Source organism: Aspergillus fumigatus, chromosome 6 (assembly GCF_000002655.1).
Source record: "Aspergillus fumigatus Af293 chromosome 6, whole genome shotgun sequence".
NCBI classification, from domain to species: domain Eukaryota; kingdom Fungi; phylum Ascomycota; class Eurotiomycetes; order Eurotiales; family Aspergillaceae; genus Aspergillus; species Aspergillus fumigatus.
The window spans coordinates 1,615,935-1,633,390 of NC_007199.1; the positions used below are offsets into that span (position 1 = coordinate 1,615,935).

A 17,456-nucleotide genomic window follows, 5' to 3' on the forward strand; every position below is an offset into this window, starting at 1 on the left:
CGGCTAGGTAGGCATATGTGTGCGATGCCTCATCATATATAGGACTCGCAAATGCAGTCTCCGATCATCGACAATCCAGCACATGGTTACATGGTTAGGCTGTGTGAATCATGGTTCTCTAGATTCAAAATCCCTGCTTGTAGCTTAGTATCAGAGAGGACAATTCTCTTCCTTTGATAATTCAAACATTAATAGTGATACTAGGTAAAAGTCATTAGACGGTTAGACAGATGAGAAGGGAACCATTACTTCAAATCACGATACAAAGAACATCAAAATACGTGCACAGCACACTAAATAGTATATACGCAAATGCTGATAAAGAGTAACACCTTTTCCTCTATGCAAACGACTGAATACAGACACATAAGAGATAAGCATGTTCGCCATCAACAAAGGCGACGGAGAGGACTTTTGCTCCGTGACCTAGGGGCCTCATCGACGCTGTAGCTCGGATCACCCTTGCTATTGTTAGATCCTGCCTGATCAATCATCTCAGTGAAGGTGGAACCATTTCCCACGACGATAGTCGGGTACGGCTCTGGCCTGAGAACACCTGTCGAGGCGAACGTCCCTGGCGGCGTATAGACCTTGATGCTCTCCGTACTGGGCATGCGAGCCTGCTGCGGAGGGGTCAGCGGCAACGGGGGCTGCTTTGACACCATCTGGCTCGGTTTTGGTGTGGAGCCGAACAGGCTCTTGACGCGGGTCCCTGTGCGTTGGAGCATTGAGCGTGCGCCTTCCGAGTTACGTTTCAGAGATCTTCGTAGAAGGAAGTCGGTTCGGTAGGCGTTCTCTTCGGAGGGAATGGGGTCGGAGATGCCAATGAGTGTTCCGCTTGATGTTCTCTGAGTGTGCTGTGCGATCTTCACAGAAGGGGGTAGGTTATTCTTCCGTCGCCTCATGAGGTACATTGCTAACAATGCGAGGATGGCCCCGAAGGCGGCGCCCGGGAAGAAGCCGGCAATTATTGCTTTGGTTGGGAAAGAAGGGCATGCGTCCGTCATAGTAGCTGTAGTCCCATGGCAGCTAGAAGCAGCACCGAAGGCTGATGGATCTGCTGGATCAGATGCAGTTATGATAGTCGGGTGGACACCATCGGTTGAGGATGCACTGTCTGTGACTTTCGAGGAACTAGTAGCAGCTGTTGGAACTGTAGATGTCATAGATGTCATAGACTCTGTTGAGGGAGCGGAAGGAATGCTGGAGGCTGTTGTGGTAAGGGAAGAGACTGAGTTCGTGGCTATCGAAGTAGTCGATGTGCTCATGGCGCAAATGCTATTGCTTTGGCAGCTGTATCCGAAAGGACAGCATGAATCCCCGCACTTTGGCAGGGTATCACCAAGCCGTATTGTCTTGACCACGGCTTTTGGGTGGAGAGTGGCATTTTGCTGTGACACATCGCAAGTGATTGGCTCAATAAATGCGCAACTTTGCCCGCTGGGGCAGCATATGGCGGAACTGTCGTTATCCAGACTCACGCAGGTAGATGTCGACGGACAGCAAAAAGAGGATGGCAGATTGGAGTTGTTGCATTGCTCATATGATGCTGGACAGGAGTCAGAGGCTCGGTGCAACAGGCTGTTGAATGCATAGCTCGGTGAGATGGTATTCACAACAGTGGTGAAGGCCACCAAGAACGCGGTGAAACTTGACCTCGCCATTTGGCACTATCAAGGGTTCTTCAGGAAACAGGGTTGCAGTATGTGCTATTAATCACAGGAAAGATGAGTTCAAGAAGAGATTAGTCGATTAAAAATGAATATTCGCAGCAACAAAGGAACCTAATCGCAAGAGAGCCAGACTTGGAAGCTGAAAGGACTGTAGACAAAGACAAAGAACAACCTGCAGACCACACAAAAGATCAACAACAAAGAAATCGAGATCGGAGTGAGAGAAAGAAGCTTGATTCAATGCCCAAAATAGGCATCAGGCCATCATTTAAGGAACATCCAGGGCCATGGCAGCTACAAGCGCCGTCATCTCAAAATAGAGACGGCAAATGGGGACTATGGTAGGTCGCATAGTGACCTAACGATCTAGGTGCTCAGAAGAATAGCAGCTATTATTCGTTCAATCCAGCTGGAAGCATCCAATTTGACAACGCAATATGGGCCTGACATGAGGGCGCGTAGAGTATTGACTGAGGGAAGATGCAGAAGATCGTCGATGGGCGGTTAACAAACACAGGAAGTAAATCTCCGGCCCCTGATTGGCCAGCTGGAAAACTGGCTTACCTCAGCAACGCTAGTCCCAATACAGCAATTTCGCATCCGCGATGGAAATTCTGCGGCCGTTAAGCTGCTCTCCAGTTAATGTTCAGAACCCTCAATCCCACACCCTCGTCATGTTGAACCGACTCCTCCGGCCGCAGACTCCTCTGCGTGCATTGTCCGCTCTCTCTCAAGTGAGCTTTCCTGGGCTTTCCCGACAGTCCTTGGCTTGCAGTGTAGAACTGATTGTTCGTGATAGAAACCCGTCGCCGCCCTCCCACGCTTCCAGACACGACAGTTGCACCGAGTCCCCCAGTTGACGCACGATGCGTACTTCAAGGCCAATGGTATTCCGGAGCTATTGTCGCCAGAGGCATTTGACTTTGCTTGGACGCAGTATCAAACTCTCCTCATTGATAAACTGAATCTCTTGACACAGGGTGAGACCTTCCGCAAGACGTTTATCTTCATCGCTCTGGGATGATAATACCATGAGGTCAATATCTGATGCCTGATACATAGACACCGTCGACGCTGATACGAAACCTGGAGACCTGTTGATCAAGTACTCCCGGCGCCCGGAGATGGCCTCCGTTTTCAACTACGCCTCAATGGCTCACAACAACCACTTTTTCTTTAACTGCTTGGTGAGTACTTCACAGAGAAGAGGACCGCTATCTGACCGGCCACGTCTAATTTGTTTGTTGCAATAGTCACCCACCCCCACTCAGATTCCCGACAAGTTCGCCAAGGACATTATCGACACCTGCTCCTCTGTCGAATCGCTGAAGCTCGACTTCCTTGCAACCGCCAACGCCATGTTCGGGCCCGGTTTTGTATGGCTGGCTAAGAACCTTGAGCGGGAAGGATTGATGCACATTTTCTGCACCTACAACGCAGGCTCGCCCTACCCAGCTGCTCACTCCCGGCGCCAACCGGTAGATATGGCCACCCACAGTCCCGATGCCCCTCTTGGCAACATGTACGCCGGCTCAATGGGTGCCCACTCCTTGAACCAGAAGAACATGGCTCCTGGCGCCGTAGACGTGCAGCCCATTCTGTGTGTCAACACCTGGGAGCATGTCTGGATGATGGACTACGGAATCGGCGGCAAGGCCGAGTACCTGGAGCGGTGGTGGGACCGGATCAACTGGGAGACTGTGTATGATAACTACAACGCGGTCAGCTCGCTGAAGGGAGGGCGTCACGCGGCCAACCGGAATCGCAGCCTAAGCATGCTATGAAAATCGCGTACCGGATGTTTCAATAATTGAATTGTACTATACTATACTAGCTTTTGACAGCATTGGCCAGGCTTTGTTCAAGGGTTTTGTTTTCTCATATTTTGTCTAAATGTACAGCGATTTGTCTCGAGATAGAGATACAAAAATGGAAAGAATGCGACTGATCCTCTATACTATACAATCCATGTGCCCTCGGCTCATCTATAGTTCTCTACAACCCATCCCATCCGTATAGCCCGAAGCTATGATCATTACCTCCCTTCCACCTCCCTAATCCTCTTCTCAAATGCCTCAATCATAACGCCCGCCATCTGCCCCTCAACAGCGCTCATCATCGCCGCATGAAACTGGTTCCGAAACTCAAACTGAATCTCCAGCTGCACCCGTGTCTGCACACTTCCCCCAGGGACCGGCACCAACTCCCACTTTGTACTCAAATACTCAAAAATCCCCTCGTTCGCGCCGGGAAAGATCCCCCCCCCCTGCCCATCCTTCGAGTCCACCCCGAACTTGGCCCCGCTGCGCGCCTCGACAGTCCACTTGTCCCGGTTGCAGTCCACGCGCGACGTGAAGGTCTCGCTGAGAGGCCCGTAGCCGACTGTTAGGAAGGCGCGAGTCGGGTACCCCGTTTCCGGGTCGCGGTGGGTGACGGTCGAGGCTGTGAGGAATGGGAGAAATTGCGAGTAGGATTCGACCGAGGAAATGACCTTGAAGAGCGCGCTAGGTTGGTAGGGGAGGGTGCGGGTGGCGGTTAGGACGCGGCTTTTATTGTTGTCGTTGCCATTGCCGTTGCTGGGGGGGAAGAAGGAGGAAAGCGACGAGAGGTTGAAGGATCGGCGGGTTGTGGCTGTGAGAGGTGTTGAGCGAGTGCTTGGAGCAGGTGGTGTTCGTTGCTCATGTAAAATGCGTGGGACGAGTGCTGGCGAGGTTGGCGGGCGGATTGTGATGTTTGTCCCGCGACAAATGCGTCGCAGCGGTAAGGATGGTTTCATTTTGTGTTTGAGGACCTGAATAGATGTGGTATGCCTCTGCAGTTTTGAGATACGGTAGTTTACTTTGGCGATTCCGTACTTTTTCTTTCCTGCAGGATCCACGCGGGACGTGCCGAATGGCGTAGTTTACTTGTATAGCGACAGCGACGTCATGCTATTGAGCAAACGTGACAAGAGTCGTTTCTTAACAATTTAAGTATCATTGATTATTGTTAAATATCGTGTTTAATGGAATGAATCACATCTAAACAGGAACCTATGTCGTATCCGATATATATACATTGGCATTACATTATATACAAGGGTACCCAACCCGCAAATGCGCCAGTTTAACGCATATATGCAGTCAGTACTGACTTGAAAATCTATAAACAAATCAACCAGAAGTAGCTATCGTTAACTTCTATACCGAGGTCAACAGGCAGCTTCTATGACTCCAAGTTAGGATACCGGAGAGTGTGTGCGTTTTCATCTTCAAAGCCCTGGATTTGCTGGTCCCAAAGACGCTGCGAAAGGTCAGCAAACCTGGAACAAGCGGCCTCAATGTCCTTACCCAGTCAAGGTTGGTCGGCGCTTCAAGCATCTCTTCAATAACATCTAGCGAGGCGAAAGGTGATTGCATTGCATTGAGCTGGTCGTGGGCAAGCACGGACGAGGGACCTTGCCGATTCTGCCATCCGTCATACGGGGGTGGTGAAACTACAGCCCGCTGATTTAGTAGCTTGCACAAGCCATAGGCTGGTCATCTTACCATCACTGGTTGTATTAAATTCTTGGCCACCTGAACCGTTGAGGTCTGCTGCATGTTGCATACTTTTCTTGACACAACGAAGCATGATTGACATCGCAGCATATGCTTTTTGTGCATCCGCCGATCGCCGACGCATGTCCTTGAAAATCTGATGGGATGTCTCCAGGGTTAATAGAAGATCTTCGCGGCCTTTGATGATCACTGTCACATCATTGCTTTGGCTGTTCGTTCCTGGCTCCCTGGGATGACCAGGGGAGAGTCCGAGGCAGATAATCATGGCTGCTAGCAGGTAGTCTGTGTTTTGTATAGAATTCGGGAATCGCTTTTCGCGGTACAGCTGGCCTCCAGGCTGACTTTCGTGGTGCAGAACTGCTTGGTGTCGAAGGATCTGTTTCGCTGCGGTTATACAAACCCACCGAGAATATGTGTATCGCATATCGTCAGGGAACTCCGCCAGGTACCTCCGGTGTAAAACGCAGCGGCACTTCTGATACAGAATCTCCAGCGTGAAACGCCTGAGAATTAGGTCTGGTGGGTCGGTAATTGACTGCTCCATTGACCTAGTTCGTAAGATCAACGGAATCTGATTGTGCGCTTCTTCAAGGTGCCGATCGATTTCGAGCGTTTGCTCGTATGTCACCGGTTCCCGCGAGTATGCAAGGTCTGATATTCGTCCAAAAATCGACATGATTCTTCCCTTGGCTATGGTATAGCACAGCGGAGTGAGCTCAGTTTCTGGCCGAGACTGTGGGAGTTTTTTCGTATTCTCATCGTAATCTTCATCAAACGAAAATTTCGCGGCAGCTCCACGTCGTGCTGCCAGGCCTGGATTGTCCGAGGAAGTCCGACTTGGAATGAAATCAGGGTATCGAGTTGGCTCACAACAGCCCATAGACGCCGTCTCATCTCCCCTTCAAACGCGGACATTTTAGGGAAATTTCGGGGATCGCGATGGTACCCCATCCGCATGGCGAGCCTTATAGTGAGCCCGAGCATGAACGAGACTCCGGCTTGGGCATCACAACTTGTGAGGAACTCTCCCATTGTATATAAAAACAGGGCCTCAACTTTGTATCTACCAGGAGTTATATAGTTCGCTTGGACCAAACATTGTACAGTACGTTCGCGGAACCGGGTCGTGGCGGCCTGGTGATCTCCCAGTGAATGGGGCACTGGTTCCTCTATCGTATTCAAAATCGAAACTGCCAATGCAAAAATAGCATACAGCAGACCGAGCCACTGGAGAGACGCTCCCCGTGGGTTTAGCCAGAATTGGTTATACTATGTTCTGTCAGTCATCTGTGAGCAGTTCATCTTTGTTCAGCTTACCTCCTTCTGGAATGTTGGGAAATGGAGAACGACTTGTAATGTCAGCGTAGAGTTTCGTACGAGAGCGGACGCGTACCTAATATTGGCTCTTTACAATGGAGAAACTGTGAGACAAGTCTATCTGCTGCTGGTCGTGGAGGAATATCAGCGAGCAGTTCGTCCTTGCTCGCGGGCTTGTTCAAGCCGAGTAAGAGAACCGGCGATGAAGAGTCAAAAAATGCTTCATCCATGAATTCTTCCTCAGATTCTTCATCTGTTTCTTGTTGAAGATATCCCTTGACCTCGTTCACCTTGCAGCGTGCTCGTTAATGCACGGGCATGAGATAGAGGCAGGTAGCCTTACCTCCTCGAGTATAGCACGCCAGTGAGCGCCATCGAAATAGCTCGACCCTGCTTTATTTTCCAGGAGTCTACCAGTGCTTTCAGGCGCAGAGCTTCTCGGTTCCGGTTCCATGCTTGAAGAAGGATTTACCAGCACTGCTGGAACAACACTCTCTGCTGTTGTAGACGGAGTATTCTGTTGCTCTGATGCACTAAGGGTTTGGCTCTGTTCGCATGACTTCTTCTGAGTAAATGACAAGATCAGGTTTTCAAGGTGCTGCAGACGATCTTGCAAAAGGGTCGGGCTTTTTCGACCCTGCGATGACCTTCCTCGAGGGCCACGGCCAACAAAGGTGCAGAATGCGGCCTCCCCTCTTTTCTTGCAGTTGGTGCATGGAAACGTCCGACAACACTTGAGTCTGACATGCATTAGCATAAGGTCCTATGACTGTAGAGCAGAAGACGTACTTTCGACTTCTACAGGCAGTGCAAGAGAATTGAACTCGGCTCCTCTTCTTTTCCTTGGTCACCATGCTTGGATTCGGAACGTCCTGGATCTGGGGTTCTTTCGTCGAGTCCGTCATCCTGAACGGGGGACTATGTCAAATATAGATATGTGATAAAAATGATTCTGTCATTGACCGGAGATGGAATACATTGACTGGTTGAACATGAGGGAAGATGGAAGATGGTCGTGTGGCTTCCCGGTCTCCGGGCTTACCTCCGCGCCAACTGGGAACATTCACCAAAGCACTGATTTCAATCTCAACTCATTTGCTCACTGTCAGCACTTTTCTCCAGTGAACGTTCTTACAGGCCTACCACTACCATAAGGTGCGCTTGACAGCTAAAGCAATCTTCACAGTTTCGGTCCGCGACTCTGGTCCCTCTTCCCCTGTCTTTGAGCTGTCTAAGACGAATCAATATATCTGGCAGTTTGACCAATTAAGTGCCGTTGATCTGCGCTGCATCAAACCTTACTATTCCAACACAATCGCGTTCTGAAGGAGAAGACCTGGGTTTCTCGCTCTGACACCACTCATTATGACGGGACTCAGACTTAAATGCAACGCCGGAGGTGCGTACTATGGTACAACCTCCTGAAATAGGCTGGGTGGGAGATTGCTACATAGCGCGATCAGGCATCCAAAGCTGCAGTCTTCGAAGTCTCAATCATATTCTCCAACCGTATTTGTGAGATACCCTTGTTAACGTTCTTCATCTGCATCTGCAGCCAAATGTCATTATCACGAAAGACTGGCAAGCAACAAAACGTGCGTCTTCCAAGAACTCGACTTAACAACGCACGGCCCAAGGCTCGAAAGCAAAAAATAAAGGTCTACCTCACGAGGCGCTAAGGTTCCGGGAATACGAGTCTAGGAATGGAATCCCGTGCGAGGTGGTCCAGCTGTTGGTCAGCAGACAGACGTCTGAGTGGCATCTCATCTATATACGGTGCTCTTGTCTGAGATATGCGGGGTTGGTTCTCCCTTCCTCGAACGCTTGAAAGCTCAGAGATGCCCTCAAGATGCACACAGACCAGCCAAGTGAGACACACGAAAGGCTCTTGTCGAATTGAGACTGCCGAATTTGGAGTATCAAACGGCAAACGCGGATAGTATGTCACGGAGCAGTGGTCTTGTCCAGGAACGCAACCTTTCTTCTGCACGGACATAAGTACAAGCTCGCAGACTTCCGAGACCAATGCCTTTTGGCTCAATAGTGGCCATGGGGCTGACGGGGATGCTTTCAATACACGGTCCGAAAACCAGGTTGCCAGGACGGACCACCAGGTAGGTAGGATTAGATATAAGAAGAAGTCCAGAGCAACGAGATATTTCCGTTTCATTCATTTCATCGACCTAGGCTCTCAAGGAAAGTCAATCATCCATCTCAGATCACAGCCGCCAACCGTTTTGACGCACCCTACAATGAAAGAAAATACTTGCATTCAAGACGCGATGGGTCCTAAACTGGTCCTAACCAACGCAATCTCTGAATATAACCCCTTGCCATGCTCAAAGTACAGCACGCCCAAAACTGGGGTCTTTTCTATTATGCCACGGAGATGGATCCCTTATGCCGAACTCATGCGACTCGATCGTCCGGCAGGCTACTGGGCCTTTTACTGGCACTTTGTCATTGGCCTCACCTTGGCAGCCAACATGTCTTCTCCAATTCCATCGCCGCTGACCCTCGTCTCTCTGTTTCTCTTCTTCGCAGTCTGGGTAATCATACTGCGTGGAGCAGTGTGTACCTGGAACGACACTCTGGACCAGGATTTCGACCGCAAGGTGTCTAGAACCCGAAATCGTCCCATTCCACGAGGCGCAGTCACCACAATCCAAGGCCATCTCTTCACACTCGCTCAGATTGCCCTGGGGACAGCGATGCTCCTTCCTTTGCCCCTGGGGTGCATGTATCGTGCTGCACTCATGACAGCTATCCTGCTGGTGTATCCTCTAGGGAAACGAGTCACGGATTTCCCACAGGTCATATTGGGGATTGCATTCGGGATGTCTATCTTCGTTTGCAGTGCGGCTCTAGATGCCGATCCCCATCCACTGTGGGCTTATATAGTCTTGGAACGGAAACCGATGACCTGCGCCTGGTTACTGCGCTTTGTTTCTACATAGCAAGTATCCTGTGGACAGCCATTTTCGACACTATCTACGCGCACCAGGATGCAAAAGACGATGCCAAGGTGGGTGTACGGTCGTTAGCGGTTCGCCTTGGCGACCGCACGAAGCACACATTGTCTGTTCTCGCGGCGACACAGGTAATGCTGCTGTTCGCTGCGGGTATAGCATGCAATTTCTCGGCAATCTACTTTGCAGGCAGCTGCATTGGAACAGCAATCTCTTTGGCTGCTTTGTTATGGTTTGTTGATCTGCGGCACTCGGCGAGCTGCGCGTGGTGGTTTTGCCGGGGGTCTCACCTTGTGGGTGCGAGTATGGTTGCCTGGCTGCTGGGGGAGTATTGCGTCAAACCTTAGACTTGCTCCTTTCAGTTCTTGTTGACTAATCCTGGGGAATGGCCGTTATCGATTGGTATATTCATTATACTAAACGGTGACATATTTTGCAAAGTTACACTCGATGGAATACAAGGAGATGCTCGCCAGTCAACTAAAAGTCTACCAAGGACGTTATGCCACGGTGGAATCCTTCACCAACACTGCCTGCCATTTCTACTTCTTAGAAGGCTATACAGCACTCTGAGGCTCTTGTATAGTCTCAATATCTCTTTCCCCTGCAGTGTTGATGTTGAAATGCTTTGTCGTTGATGTTGTGGTCTGAACTCCTGGGTCGGAAGACCATAACGATCTACTCGTGCTCTCGCTCTTTGGCGTGTGCCTGGCTTGAGCTGAGCCAGATTGAAGTCTCGCGTGATAGACATGTCGCATCCGGTAGTTTTCGAACCAATTTCCGTGGCACTCCGAGTTATTTTCGCTGAATCGCCTTACGATGTACCGGTCCCAGAGCGGTTTCAGAGCCGGCACGCTGCCACAGGTGATGATAACAAAAATTTCAGACAAGGCCCAGACAGTGACGGCATATAATCCCCCTGTTACTTCAATGTTAGCGCTGCGAGGTGTTAGCTAAAAAGACGGGTACTTCGCACATGTGAAGTCTGGGTCATCCCGGATGGAGTTCAGCTCGATGGTCTTGATAATGCCACATATTGTAGCCCTATGATGCGTACTAATCAGCCTCTACCTGAAACGGACGTAAATAAATCAGGTACAATTCTCACATTGAGCCAAGTCCCAAGAGGATCGTCATGTTGATTCTTTTTTTGAGACTAAGGTTCATATTGAACAGAAATGTGGCCGGTATGATGGCCAGAACCGCGTCGGCCGCGATATTTTCGCCTATGCTTCAAATCAGCGCACCATTCTCGTCTTGCAAAATAGCTTTTTTATGACCGTACTGCACATGAAATAAGCAAACTTGAGCTGCGCCCTTTTTTCCCAGCACTTGGCTGAAACCCTTGGGTCCCAGTTGCCTTGCACGGGGCTGCACTGGACAAAGTTGAATATACAATTCAACACATTGACGAGAGTCGTGAATATGATGAGGACCCAGACCACCCATTTCTGCCACATGTTCTGCCGTCCGATCAAACGCAGAATAAATGCGCCGATGGACGCTTTACCTGTAGCATACCCTATAATGTGAACACCGCGCAGGATGAAGTTCAACTCCAGTGCTCGCACGGCGGCATCCTTGTCCAGATAGTACAGATGGCGGTAGCCCCCGACACTATCCTGGAGGGTAACTATGATGATTGACCCGATGAATATCGCCTATTGCCCCTATCAGCTTTCGTCGTCGTGCAATAGGATCTAGTCGGGAGTGCTGTACCAGCGTCAGAAACATCAGCCAGTCATCCCAGCCGGTAGTGTGTATCATAAAGCGAGCATATAGTCTCAGAAATATAATGACTGTCGCTATCCCTGCCTGCGCCCACAAGACACCCAGAAGCAAGGCCCCGCGGTCACGATCTCCACCTCTGGGAGGTGGCCCGCCTTGTCCTGTCTCTACCATGAGGACAGCTGAACTTTCCGCGCCACATTCATGGATATCCTGTAATTGTGCGACGATCAAATATGTGATCAGCTGGTGTGATAACGTTGTACCTAGAATATATGTATTGTGTACAGTGCGCGAGGAGTAGGAAGCAACATCTTTCTCCCATACAGATGGCCAACTTCTATACTACCTTGAGCAACCAAGTCAGCCGTTGCCATCCTATAAGTTTCTTATTGACAAAGGTCGGCCAACCTGGACTCTTGTGTGCTTCGTGCTGAAATAGCACATATGAATGATTCTGATTGACCCAAGACGCACTGATCCCTGGTCGAAGGCTGATCTCCCGATAGGCCATAACGAGGAAAGATTGCCAAGGCGTCAATTAACTGGCAGACGAACAAAGGCAGTGAGAATTGCTATCCCAGCTTCCATCGTAGTATCCATGTCATCGACACAGTGGAGGGGTGGGTTCGCGGATGCTCGTTGCCTGTTTCCATAGGGGAAAAGCATGGAGGAGCGAACAAAAGAGGTCAAAATGGAAGAACAGCGACAAAGAAATGGCTGATGTTAAGCTGAGCTTGCGCCTATTTGCTCGAGCGACTTCCATTTTCGGTCCCAGCAACTTTCTCGGCTCGCAATGTCTCATTGCTCTTTCTCTCATATAAGCTTTCTTTGTCCCTTCTTCCTCCCGATTTCCTTCGTCGTCAAATCATCTCCTCGCGCTGGGTCATTGCTGTCACCCAATACGAATCCTGAAGGAGCTCGTTCATCATCCTTTTACTCGAATATATTCTTGGATATCGAAACCTAGGACACTGTCACTGAAAGAGACTGTTCTCAGGTCTCATGGACCATCTAGACCAGCGCTATCCCTTCGCTGCTTGCGATGACGTATATCGATTCTTCAAGACTGTCATTACCACGGCACGCCATGTACTGCTCGATAAAGAGCCTACAGGCGCCAAATATCCGAGGAGAAACGACCTCATTATTGTGAAGCGGGCTTAGAAGTATTCCCAAGGTCCAACAACTCAAAACTCCCATCGATCACACTATTCTGTTCCTGGATCGAGACTAGCATTGACCTTTTCAGGGATTTGAAATGTTCAACCTTGGTTACGATAATCCCCTCCCGGCTTGAGCTTGGGCCATCCTCCATGGTGCGATTATCGAAGTTGCACCTCCAAATGGCAGAAGAATGTCCCTTCAAGGCCATCACATGATGGGAATATTTCAGTCTCACGTGTGGGTAAGACAGCAAGTCTTTCATCTATACTGGACTCTGTGTGGTATTTTGAAGCCTTAGGGGCACATTACAGGGCGTGTCCCAGATATGGTGCTCCTCTTGGATGGGCGTCGTAGGTTCTTTGACTGCTATCAATGATGTCAGTACAGTGCCGCCAAGCCGGCAATGTGTATTTTGGCCATATTGGATCGAGGTTTGCTAATGGGCTTGAAAGAAGCAGATCATTCCACCTCAATACATTTTTACAGAGAGTGGCTACAGTAATGACCACTCAAAGTGAGATCTAGTGCCTGATATTTCAAAAGCCCCAATTCGTAGGGTACCTGGAGTGCTCAGTACGCTAATCTATAAGGCCTCGAGAGATCCTCAGTACAATACCTCCATCTGCTAAGCTCGCGCCAAGCACAGCCTTTGCATGGGTTAAGTCTACTTTAGTACCGCCTAACGCAGTATGAGCGATCCTTGGCCAGTACTAGCCTCTGTATCGCAGATATTTACAATGCAATAGTTAGTACTGATGCTCTAGCTCTTTATATCTGCTTTCATGGCCACTGTCTTTCCGTCAGGACCAATGACTTGTACCTTGGCAATACTATCCTCACCCTCTAGGATAATCCGATATTCCTCTTCAGCATACAAGGGGCTCGTCGCCCGATAGGAGATACTCTGAGGAAGTATGAGCTCGGGAGCTTCGCTGGCGAGCGTTGCCGTCCTCGTGTCGCGCCACAGATCCAGAATGTTGATGAGGTTCAGCGGGCCATGGACAACAATGTCCCTGTGGCCCTCTACGTCGCGAGCCCAAGGAAGTGAATAATGAATTTTATGTGGGTTGAACGTCAGCGCTGAAAACCGGAACAGGGTGACTGCCGTTTGCTTCATTGTCCGTGTGTGGACGTTGCCTATTGTCGAAGTCTTCGAGAATGCTGGGCCAGAGGGTGTGATCGGGTCTGGCAGATTCGTTGATGCTGCTGCTGATGACGGTGAGAGGGCTTTGCGAAAGACCCAGTTCCTGGTACCGTTAGTCATACCTCCAGGTATGGTTCCCATTCACTGCGTCCTGGATTCATCCTCACCTTCTGTCCAACACAGCTACGCCATGCTCATTTCGAAACTCCTTCTCCACCCCTACAACTATCATCTCCTCCCCAGTTCTGCGGACAATTTTAGGTTCCGCACTCAGGACCCTCGTCGTTTCCTGGATCTCTTGGCCTACCCTCAACGGATTAGGCATTCCGTCTGGGCCGCGTGGCCATTGTACTTCGCCGCCAGCCCACATACGCCGAGTAAACGGTGTATCGGGGTTGTACGAGACATCTGTGCCATCGGCTCCTAATTCAGTCTCCAAGAAAGTTGGAGTGAAATAAACCAAATGGTATCCCGCAGGCAGGGGAGTCCCTTGCTGCAATGACCCCGAAGCAGTGGTGAGCACTGGTGAGTTTGGGTGTAGAGTCGGCCGGTTAAGAGTGAGAGATAAGAGCAGGAGCTGGTTCGAATCAAGGACCTGAGTGCGAGTCTGAGGACCCAAGGAATTAAACCGAGAAAGAAATGAAGCTGCAATGGATGAGGCAGAATCTGATTGCGAGCACCGCTGACCATGCGCTGAGAACTGGCGCGCAGAGCGAGTATATCCTTTTGAGACGAAACGGCGAGACTGGCAGGCCAAACGAGTCCTTACTGACATCTCTGCACTATCTCTGTCTCTATAGGGTTATGAAAGGATATACCCGGTTCATGAGGTCATTGACAAGGAAGCAACATAAATGTCAGTGGCGAGCATATAGCCGAGAAGCCGTCTCCAAATGTGGGGAGAACACGGGGAAACCTCGGGGGTGTCCCCGAGATCAGTCTCGGTCTCGGAACTGCCGGTCGACCAATTTCCGAGACAACACGACCACTGCTTCTCAATCCAAGGTACACCACCAACTGGTTTCCCCCACCCAATGAAAATGTCTCTCAGCACTATGGCACCAATAACTGGCCCAGGTCTCATAGATTGATTTAGATTGGATGCAGGTACCTGATTTCCTAGTCAGTTCGTTTCATTGGCAGCGACCTTGTGGTGATCATGATGATCAGTTACTGGGTTGGGAGGACGTGACGCGTAACGCGGAATGGCACATACGAATACAATGGGCAGGGTGCCTACTTAAAAGCTCTCGCCCTGCCCATTGATCTGTTCTCTACATCTGAGGTCTAGGCCATGGTCTGCATCACAGTCAGTGTCTCTCTTTATGGCTCGAGCGATGCACCGTTGCATCTTTAGAGTCAGCAGTCTCCTGCCTGCCACAAACCGGGTCGAGGGCCACGAATCTCGACGTCGAATTGCTTTCGCAGTATGTGACATTACTCGACATAGAGTCTAGATGTGGCGGAAAGACTTTTTGCAATCAGACGCCTGATCTGGAAAACAAGTATCAAGTGAGGAGTCGAAAGTCGGCACTCGATTGTTTATCGGAGTACCATCATGACATTCCTTAACGCAGTTCCATGATATGGTAAATGCCACCTTTCTATGTCATACTGACCAGAATGAACAGAAGATGATCGAAGTTTGATTCTTGTGACCCAAGAATGCAATCTCGAATTCATCCCTGCGTGTATCATCCGAACACTCCAAGTGGCAAGTGTACAAGGAACCGGGATCTGCACTATCGGAAGAAGCAAGGAACCGAGCAGTCTCTGGATAATTGCGTCTCCCTTGCTTCTGAGCAGGTGGCTGAATGGTGCCGTTATCATTTGCGTCCTATCCTGTCATTCCCCTGCTCTCTGCAGCCGATTTGTGTAACCTATTCAAGGGGTCACAGGAGGCCGCAATCTAGGCCCTTTGAGCCTTCATTCTTGTCTTTTCTTGGGACATTAGGACATTCGGACATGAGCGTCTGCTGAAGCTGTTCGGCGACTCCATTTTAGGCATCAATGAAATAATTGCAGTGTCACATTTGCTATCTGCGAGTCTGCACTGCAACTGTTGAGGGTCATGATGCAATTTCCCTTCTCGCGCTTCCCTTCTCGCGCGAGTATTTACCTATATATTGGTCGACGAAACAGTTGGCAATCCCCTGACCTAATACTATATCCATCCCAATGACTAAATCCCAATTTTGCCATAAACTCTCATTCTCTCCTTGACCAGTCTTCCCAATGGCGGACCTCGAGCAGGGTTATGTTCGTGCAAAAGTCGATATCAAGACGGAGATCGTCGAGATTTCGGATCCCGCTAAGTTTACTTCTTCCTTTCAAAGATGGACCCTGAGGCTTTGTCGACTAGCAGGGGTAGAGACCCAAGGTATACAGCGAGTCACAGTTGATTCGCGTCAACCTGCTGGTCCAGATGATTACACACGGATCTTCCTGCTCTGGCTGAACTCGTCTCTCACAGCCAACAACATCATTGTTGGCTTGTATGGACCTTCATACTACGGCCTAGACCTAGCCACCGCATCCGTTTGTGGTGTCTTTGGGAGTATATTGGGGAGTATCGCGGTGGCCTACATGAGTACCTGGGGACCACGCAGCGGTCATCGCACATTGGTGATAACGCGATACTTTCTCGGTTACTACCCAAGCAAGATCTGCTGCTTTCTCAACATTCTGACGATGCTTGGCTACGGCATGGTCAATTGCATTTTGGGTGGTCAGATCATCTTCACTATTTCCAATGGCCGGACGCCCGTCACCGTCGGCATTGTTGTCGTCGCCATCCTGACCTGGTGCATCGCTACCTTCGGCATGAACCTCTTCCATCTCTGGTCCCGTTACGCCTGGATTCTCTCGCTCTCCGTGCTCTGCATCATGATCGGCTGCGCCGGTCCGGCATTCGATTCCACGCATCGCCTCTCCCCCGACCTGCCCCAGGACACATCCGCGCACCGCCTCTCCTTCTTCTCCCTCTGTTTCGCCTCTGCCATCACCTGGACCCCCTCAAGCGCAGACTACTTTGTCTACTTCCCCACTAGCACCCGTCCCATCCGCATGTTCCTTTCCGCCGTAGCAGGAATGGGCCTCGCCATGATCCTCACCACCATCCTAGGCATCGGCCTAGCCACAGCTCTCTATTCTAACCCCGACTGGATGGCCGTCTTCGCTGATTCCCCTGGCGGCCTTCTAGCGCTCTCCTTCTCGGGCCTCTGCGGCTTCGGCAGCCTCTGTGCTGCCATCCTTGTCCTCACCGCAGTCTCCAACAATATCCCCGCCACGTACTCGGCCGGCCTGAACCTCCAGATGCTGGGTAAGTGGGGCCCGCGCATCCCGCGGCCCCTCTTCACAACCCTCGAGGTGGTCGCCTATACCGTCTGTGCCGTGATGGCCCGCGCCTACCTGCGCGACATCATGGAGGATTTCCTCCCGCTGATGAGCTACTGGATCGTTGCGTGGCTGGGGGTCGTACTAGAGGAGATTGTCCTGCGAGCGTACCGCGACAAGGGGGCGTATGATTGGGAGGCATGGGATGATGTGACCAGGTTACCCAGTGGCTGGGCGGCGGGTGGAAGCTTGGTGGCGGGTTGTCTGGGGGCCTTCCTAGGGATGGTACGTTCCGTCTTCGTTCCTTGTCCCTATGGGGATTTTTTTTTTTTACTGATGTCTTCACAGGATCAATCATTCTTTAGGGGCCCTATCGCTCAGACTCTTCCTGACGGCTGTGATTTGGGGATGTGGTTAGCGTTCATATTCGCTGTTAGCGTGTACCTTCCTCTACGGATGGTTGAATTACGGTTCCTGGGACGGTGATCTATTACTCTTCTTCGCATATGAGCATACTAGACATAGATGAATCTGGCAACATAAACGCCCATCGTCAACTATAACAATGTCGTAGTCGACAAAC

The 17,456-nt window shown here is 50.4% G+C and overlaps 7 protein-coding genes across 7 annotated transcripts; 3 read left to right on the top strand and 4 right to left on the bottom strand.

Moving 5' to 3' along the window:
- Positions 1-7: 7 nt before the first annotated feature.
- On the bottom strand, positions 8-2,160 carry AFUA_6G07200 (uncharacterized protein). The gene has a single exon (XM_745520.2). The coding sequence runs from the start codon at positions 1,662-1,664 to the stop codon at positions 390-392; it is 1,275 nt and encodes a 424-aa protein (XP_750613.1). The 5' UTR covers positions 1,665-2,160; the 3' UTR covers positions 8-389.
- A 105-nt stretch (positions 2,161-2,265) lies between these two features.
- On the top strand, positions 2,266-3,457 carry sod4 (mitochondrial 37S ribosomal protein mS42; the record flags this gene model as incomplete). The annotated part of the gene is made up of 4 exons (XM_745521.2): positions 2,266-2,407; positions 2,473-2,653; positions 2,736-2,860; positions 2,927-3,457. Exons 1-4 carry the CDS (start codon positions 2,279-2,281, stop codon positions 3,455-3,457), a joined length of 966 nt encoding a protein of 321 aa, XP_750614.1. The 5' UTR covers positions 2,266-2,278.
- A 251-nt stretch (positions 3,458-3,708) lies between these two features.
- AFUA_6G07220 (ubiquinone-binding COQ10-like protein) lies at positions 3,709-4,449 on the bottom strand (the record flags this gene model as incomplete). Its single annotated transcript, XM_745522.1, has 1 exon — positions 3,709-4,449. The coding sequence occupies one exon, from the start codon at positions 4,447-4,449 to the stop codon at positions 3,709-3,711; it is 741 nt and encodes a 246-aa protein (XP_750615.1).
- A 680-nt stretch (positions 4,450-5,129) lies between these two features.
- AFUA_6G07230 (putative C6 transcription factor) lies at positions 5,130-7,434 on the bottom strand (the record flags this gene model as incomplete). The annotated part of the gene is made up of 6 exons (XM_745523.2): positions 5,130-5,945; positions 6,011-6,481; positions 6,530-6,561; positions 6,606-6,819; positions 6,873-7,269; positions 7,319-7,434. The coding sequence occupies 6 exons, from the start codon at positions 7,432-7,434 to the stop codon at positions 5,130-5,132; spliced, it is 2,046 nt and encodes a 681-aa protein (XP_750616.2).
- A 1,377-nt stretch (positions 7,435-8,811) lies between these two features.
- AFUA_6G07240 (4-hydroxybenzoate octaprenyltransferase) lies at positions 8,812-9,881 on the top strand (the record flags this gene model as incomplete). The annotated part of the gene is given in 2 exon segments (XM_745524.2): positions 8,812-9,416; positions 9,431-9,881. 2 exon segments carry the CDS (start codon positions 8,812-8,814, stop codon positions 9,843-9,845), a joined length of 1,020 nt encoding a protein of 339 aa, XP_750617.1. The 3' UTR covers positions 9,846-9,881.
- Positions 9,882-12,808: 2,927 nt separating this feature from the next.
- AFUA_6G07250 (hydroxyacyl-thioester dehydratase HTD2) lies at positions 12,809-14,461 on the bottom strand. Its single transcript, XM_077805009.1, has 2 exons — positions 13,705-14,461; positions 12,809-13,640 (listed from the first exon to the last, which is right to left on the bottom strand). Exons 1-2 carry the CDS (start codon positions 14,310-14,312, stop codon positions 13,154-13,156), a joined length of 1,095 nt encoding a protein of 364 aa, XP_077661142.1. The 5' UTR covers positions 14,313-14,461; the 3' UTR covers positions 12,809-13,153.
- Positions 14,462-14,910: 449 nt separating this feature from the next.
- Positions 14,911-17,359, top strand: AFUA_6G07260 (purine-cytosine permease family protein; the record flags this gene model as incomplete). The annotated part of the gene is made up of 2 exons (XM_077805010.1): positions 14,911-17,158; positions 17,222-17,359. Exons 1-2 carry the CDS (start codon positions 15,773-15,775, stop codon positions 17,357-17,359), a joined length of 1,524 nt encoding a protein of 507 aa, XP_077661143.1. The 5' UTR covers positions 14,911-15,772.
- Between the last annotated feature and the right edge of the window lie 97 nt (positions 17,360-17,456).